This window comes from Fusarium oxysporum, chromosome 15 (assembly GCF_000149955.1).
Source record: "Fusarium oxysporum f. sp. lycopersici 4287 chromosome 15, whole genome shotgun sequence".
Lineage (NCBI taxonomy): Eukaryota > Fungi > Ascomycota > Sordariomycetes > Hypocreales > Nectriaceae > Fusarium > Fusarium oxysporum.
This window is the reverse complement of record NC_031000.1, coordinates 1745800-1752809: the sequence shown is the minus strand read 5'-3', so window position 1 is coordinate 1752809 and position 7010 is coordinate 1745800. Positions and strand designations below refer to the sequence as shown.

The 7010-nt window shown below is 44.7% G+C and overlaps 2 protein-coding genes across 2 annotated transcripts in view; one reads left to right on the top strand and one right to left on the bottom strand.

Annotated features, from left to right (window-relative positions):
* Positions 1-2058: 2058 nt before the first annotated feature.
* Positions 2059-4867, bottom strand: FOXG_15493 (uncharacterized protein; the record flags this gene model as incomplete). Its single annotated transcript, XM_018395603.1, has 2 exons — positions 2059-2979; positions 3038-4867. The coding sequence occupies 2 exons, from the start codon at positions 4865-4867 to the stop codon at positions 2059-2061; spliced, it is 2751 nt and encodes a 916-aa protein (XP_018255767.1).
* Positions 4868-6287: 1420 nt separating this feature from the next.
* FOXG_15492 (uncharacterized protein) overlaps positions 6288-7010 on the top strand; it is a gene marked incomplete at both ends in the record, with an annotated part of 874 nt that continues 151 nt past the window's right edge. The window contains 2 exons of the mRNA XM_018395602.1: positions 6288-6316; positions 6369-7005. Coding sequence (XP_018255766.1) covers positions 6288-6316; positions 6369-7005 — 666 coding nt within the window. The remainder of the gene's footprint in view (positions 6317-6368; positions 7006-7010) is intronic.

Below are 7010 nucleotides of genomic sequence, written 5' to 3'. Positions count from 1 at the left end.
TTGTGTTCTGTTGAATCTACCCCTTAGAGGTTTTACCATTTCGGCTGTAATCTTAAAGTATCCCTGCTTGCACGTGAGACCCCAGCACCTGTTCAACACATAATCGCTATGCAAGCAATCATGGATGTGCTACAGCTGCCTTATAGAAGCCTTACAGCGCTGTTACGGGCACGAATCGTAACAATCTTAATATTCTTAAAGATAAAAGAAGATTATATTAATTACCTAAATTAGATCTTAGAGTATATAAAGGCTATAAAGTTATATATTAAGTCTTTTAAGTATTCCTTTTATTAAAATAAAACTAAGTTCTTAGGATTTATTTTAATTACCAAGGGTATTAAGATAAATTTAAAAAGGATTTAAATTATTATTAAATAGCCTAAATGTATAACTTATAAAGAGATTTAAGTATTTCTTAGCATTTATAAGTTCTATAGGAAATTTATTTATAAATACTTCAAGATAATAATACCTCTTATAATCTTTGTTAAAAAAGAAAATGCTAAAAAGGTTATAAGTTAAGAAATATAAGATTAAGTAACTATAGTATATTTAACTATGTAAAAAGATATTTTCTAAATATTTTCATCTATTTTATTTCTTATATAAAACCTTAAAATACAGTGCATAGCACAGTGTAAATAGACTTTTTAATATAACTCTAGTAAGATAATAGGTATAATTTTTATAATGTTTATACTTAAGTATATTATACTTAGGTATATTATATTATAATTTGAACTAATTTAAATCTGAGTAGACTCTTTGAGACTAGTTCAAAAAATTCCTTTTAAGGCGAAAAATGGATTGCGACGCTCGCTTATCATGTACGTTATAGAAAAAAAATAAAAACCTAATTATTACCAAGGTTAATAAAGATGATTTAAATAAAAAAAAGATTATTAATAGAATTACTAGTAAAACTAATAATTAAGGCATAAAGATTTTAATTATAATATATTTTAGTATAGCGCTAGTATAGGTAGGAACTTTTTGCACCTACCCTTGTATAAAATATACTTTAATCGCCTGTGGGTAATTAATTAGTTATTTTTCCTTTCTTAGCTAGTCTTATGCATGTTTAAGTATTCCCACAAGCCTTGGGTGGCCTAAACAGTCCTACGATCTCCTAAATTACTAATGACTTTTCTCTGCTCGGTCTGATCTGTAACAACCACCCGAAAAGCAAGGGTTTGTTATTAGCAGCGTTAAAAGCTCGGCACATACTAAACCGACTTGAACTTGGATTCAGTAGTCGAGATATCCCTGTGCTAAAACTTTCCTATTTAGATGTTACATTATAAGATGGTACAGCAGTAGAAAGCAGTTAGCCAGCTCCCACCAACCAGGCTCAATCAGCCGCTGCCTACGGCTACGCTAGTGTGTCTTGAGTGCGGAGCAGACGCTAGCTGACACTAAATTCACTCCGCTACTGCTAAGCTCCACCCCAAGGGTCGCCGCCAACATCTAACCTTATTGGCCTGAAATACTGAGAGGACATTTTTTGCCTGCCAACAGCCGCCTTTCAATTTGCACGATCTACCAATGAAATAGTCTGAATCTTTGGATCATGGTAAATTAACCCAATAGCCTCCTCAGCTTGTGGCAGAATCGAAAGCACGCTAACTCATTTCTGATTCCGTTTTTGAGATTTTGGATTATGCGTGGCCCGCTTCTTAGTATCCGTAAAACAGGCGATTGGACAGAGTGCTAAGTCACACTCCATGGCGACAGCGAGGGTCAAGACGAAAATCATGCAATTGGTTGAGCTGTCCTACTTAGGGCGCCACCACATTGCACTAAGCTCGCCTGAGTCAACAACCGTGCATGCCAGACTCCAATAGCTGAGTGGTTTCTTCCTCCGTTTTCGGCCACTTCACTAGGCTCATGGAATAAAAGGCCGAGAAGGTGTAGGGGTAATCTAGTCTTACATAATTGTTATTTACTAAACACAACACCATTAGACATTTTTCAGGTATTTAGTGGTGAATGGTATATCTCAAAGCTTTTAATACTACTCGCGGGGCTAAATCTGCATCTGCTCATTGAAATCTCTCAAGGGGCTGTCTTAGGCTCAGATGTAGGACCTACATCTGGAAAAGCTTGAATCGCTAGAACAGGCCAATCTTGAGCGTAAAGCTCGCAAGAAAAAGACCATTTCCCAGCCTTGACGATTCTTACTTCGTCCTTACCATCTGGCAAAACAACTTCGGCTTCTGTCATAACTGGAACAACAATCTCCATAAAGAACTTGCCCTCCTCCACCCACCACTGTATAGACGCCAACCCATAAGGCGTCTTTTGATAAGCATTCGCAAATTGTATATCACCACCGGGCTGTGGTGCAAACTGGATTCTTGTCCAACCTGGTTCAAGACATTTCAGGCCCCCTAAACGCTCATATAAAAACGTTATCACGGAGCCGAAGCAATAGTGATTGAAGGATGTCATTTCACCAGGGTTTATGTCGCCATTGGGTAGCATGCTATCCCAACGCTCCCACATGGTTGTTGCACCTGACCTAACAGTGTATAGCCATGAGGGGCATTCTTGGCAGAGCAGTACAGCATATGCTACCTGCACATGCCCAGTACGGACAAGAGCCTCGCACAAGAATGGCGTTCCTGCAAAGCCTGTCCCGATCTTGAACTGGTTTCTCCTCATGATGGTAGCCAGACGCTGACCTGCATAGGACAGTTGATCATTGGATACTAGCTCGAAGCAGATTGCCAAAGCATAAGCTGTCTGAGAATCTGAGCTAATGCGGCCTCTTGGTGACACGTATTCTTCCAGAAACTCTTGACGGCAGTCGACTGCCGCTAGAGCGTAGCATTGAGCATCTTGTAACTTGTTCAGTGCAGTCGCAACACGAGCCATCAAATCTAATGAACGAGTGAGAAATGCATCTGCCACTAGAATGGGGTCTGTAGACCCGGCCATTGGCTGTTCTGGTGGTGCCGTTGGGTCTAGCCAATCCTATAAAGTGTTAGATAACAAGCAGCCACTGACAGAATCCAGTCATGGCATCACTTACACCCAGTTGAAATGACTCCCTGGCCCATAACCTTCTCTGCGCTTTATCATCCCGCGGTATAGATTCGATCCACCTCTTCATACTGTCATAGTTGTCACTGAGGATCTGCGTGTCACCAGACGCCATGTAGAGAGCCCATGGTACCAGTACAACCACATCATGCCAAATCGCGACAGGCAGGGGAAGGTTCCAGATTCCAACATCCTCACCAAATATGTTGGGTGTGACATATGCTGGGATACCTTTTCGGCAATCTTGATCATATCCCACATCAACCATCCAGTCTTCCAGGAAGCCGTGACAGTCAAATAGCTTCACGGCAGCCGGAGCAAATTGAGCAATGTCTCCAGTCCACCCTAGACGCTCATCTCTCTGTGGGCAATCTGAAGGGATGGAAAGAAAGTTTCCTTTCGTGCTCCAGCGTGCATTGCTGAAGAGCTTGTTGAGGTTCTCATTGGAGCATGAGAAGTCTCCCACGGCTCTCATGTCAGTATGGCAAACAACAGCCTCCACTAAATCGAGAGGAGTACTGTCATGTGCCATACCATCGATCTGACAGTACCGAAAGCCATGAAAAGTGAATTTAGGTTCCCATGAATGAGCAGATGCGTCGCCGTCACAAATATACACATCAGTCGCTTCACAAAAGCGGAGGGGTCGAAGGCCAAGTTCACCGTGTTCAAGAACCTCGGCATGACGAAGCTCGATCTTGTGGTGTTTTGGCCCCTTGATTCCCTTGATTCGTACATATCCGACAAGATTCTGGCCAAAATCAACGACTGTCTTGTTTGAGGGCGTGGTTATAAGTTTAACGGGACGGATGGTTTCTACTCGGCGAACAGGTTCCGAGCAACCGGAAACAAGTCCAACAGATGCAGGCAAAGGATCAAGTACAGTAACTGATTCCCAGCCTGCATCAGCCGAGGGGCTCTCGCTAGACCAATGTCGGATCGCGAGGTTAGCGTCGTACTTTTCTCCGTCATACAGCTCGGCTTTGGTTGCAGGTCCCGGTATCGAGTACCAGCTCGAGTCTGAAATTACCGAATCTACCGTTCCATCTTCGTATGTTATCTCAAGTTGTGCCATCAAAGTAGAAAAAGGACCCCATCGGTGTTGTTGGCCGCCAAAGAAACCAAGGCGTCCACAGAACCAACCATCAGCAAGACGAAAGCCAAGGCAGTTCTGATGAGAGGATTTGAGTAGGGCAGCTACGTCGTATGTCTGGTACCGGATACGATTATCGTAAACTGTCCATCCAGGAGCTAAAAAGTCATCACTGACGCGATGACCGTTCAGCTCTGCTTCATAAACACCTTGGACCACGACGTATAATCTTGCCCTCGTGATTGGGCAGGACCTGGTTCCGAAAGCTTTACAAAGCAGTTGCTCTTGCTGGGATGAGCTGCTTCCCTGGACAAGCTGAGCCGAGCTAATCCTTTGGCAAGCCCAGTTCTCTCTCGTCATCAGTCCAGTTTCGTAGAACGTCCCCTGGCTCCAAGACGTAACGTTCTGGCCGTCAAAGGCTCTTATACGTATAGAGATCCTTTGACGGGGTTTTAGAGAATTCTTGTCGGGCCACGGCACCAACTGTGAAGCGCTCGACTCTATTTTGAAACAGGTTTGCCGATTTTGAGTGATAGCGACATCATTTTGTGTAGTTGACGTTGGGGGATGTTGAGTAATCTCAATTTCATACGCAGTCTGTATGAAGGTGTTTTCAGTAACCAAGATCCATGAAACTCTTGGTCTAGGATCATCCAGGCCAAGACTGTACTGAGGTTGGTGATGCTGGAAATGAACGTTCGCGACCTGGACATCTACCAACACCATGGTGAAATTTGTTTTGGTATGCTGAAAAAGGAAGAGAATTGGCTTGACTGTGGAGAAGGAAGGTTAAAAGCTGGCCGAGGGATTGCATGCGACGCAAGCTCGGCGTTAAATACGGCTTTGCTCTGGGCCACGGTTATTCTTTGTGGATTACTCTTCCGAGATGATGTACGAAGTGGCGGATACAAGCGCACAGCCGGGTCCCTTGATGTTACAAAGATGAAAAAAAGATTCTACGTGGGCTGTTCCATTAGAAACAACTGCAGGCCGAGCAGTTACCCGAACGCTGCCGCCTACCAACTCAAAAAAGAAGATTACAGTATTGAATGGAGTTATTAGGACGTATGCTGTACGCGTGTCGCAGGCTCATTTGCAATCATCCCTGTTGCCAGATGATGCTTAGGCAGTCCAGTGGCTGTATCTCGTCAAAAAACCTCCTCAATAGACCAGACTGTGTTCGCCACCACTCCGTGATGCGCGGGGTGCTAGGCGGCTTGGAAGATGCAGGGTGGAAATCAATCAGGCATAATCTGGCAGCATGGCGCAGTGGAAACTCCACAGGCCCTATATGGCAAGCCAAAGCGCTCTGAAAAGGTCAAGGGTAGTCTACTAGCCTTACAGGAGTCTGTGGAACTGACCAATACTTGTCTCGATCGTGACTCTGTTTGCAATGATCCGCTTCCTCTCGGGATATCTTTGTTGAGAGAAGCTACTTCAGTGTTCCTAAAAGGTATAGCCAGTTGGCTAGTACCATTTCTTCCCCTTGAACGAAGTCATTTGACATCTAAGTCTCGGTCTAATCGAGACCGAGTGTGGTTTGCCCCGGATCTTTCGGACCAACTTCACACTATGGGGACATCGATGCTTGCGGTCTTACTACAGGACGTAGAGTTAAAAGCCTTGGCTCCGCGCTGTAGTGGATTACGCTAGCATGCCCCGCATCACGATGGGGTGGGATGAAGGGATGTGACTAGCTACCTAGAGTTAAACTTTGCGTCGGTTTTCTACACACAGCAGGGGCGTCCGTTTAGATATAGTTTAACCATATGATCGGGCAATATACCCCTTGTTGCCCCACATTACCCCATGAATCCTATTACTAGCTTATTCCGTCCATTCGCAGACATCAATTCACATCATTTGCCCTCAAGCTAGGTCTAGACCATGATCCTTTCATATTTTACCATGAACAAAAGAAGAATAAGCTGGGGAAAGCGGCAGGGATCAGTAGTGAGAACATCAAGCCTTTATAGTAAGCTTAGAAGAGTGAACCTGGTCTTGATGGAGGGAACGCACTTCGAATAACAATATAAAGGCTTGGAAGCTCCATTGGAAAGAGAAATATCTCGTCTGAATCATACGCTCCATCGCCACCAGCTCTAGCCTTGGCGAGACCTTTATCCACTCTAGCTATCTTGCAACAATGTTCTCATTCACTGCGAGGCAAGTCTGGTAAGTAAGTTCTCACACTTTATCTTAAGGCATAAGCTCACTGGGAATCGAGGTCATGCTTTTGTGCCACCACTGCCTTTGCTGCCACTGTCGAGCCTATAACGTCTCCTATCGTAGCCAAGGGCCCTGCATGTGTTACCAACAATGGAGCCGTCCAAGTCACGGCTGACTGCGTAGATTCCACTTATAACACAGCCATCATTGACGCTGAGCAAGACTTCGCCACTCCCGTCGCACACCGGAGGGTCTCAGGGCACTTCAGTGGGACCAATATCGACTTCAATATCTACCTTCCAGAATCAGGGTGGGATGGAAGGTTTTTTCAGATGGTCTACCCTCTGCAGAACTCGACTGCTGAAGACCACGAGATTGGCTTCGGTGCCGACAGCGGCGGGTATACTAACCATGTAGCTGGAGGTGGAGGCTATCGTGCTGATGCTGCCGTGGCCAAGTTGTCGCGAACTATTGCTGCTAGGTATTATAAGTCTGATCGAAAGATCTATGGCTACATTTATGGCGCCAGCGGTGGCTCCATGGTTACCGTTGGGGCTGTTGAGAATACCTTCGACGTTTGGCAAGGTGCTATTCCTATTGTCCAGGCTATTACTGTCTCCAACCCAAACAACTTTTGCATCCGTGCAATGGCAAGTCTCGTCCTGGAGTCACAAAAAGAGAAGATCCGAAACTCGGTCCG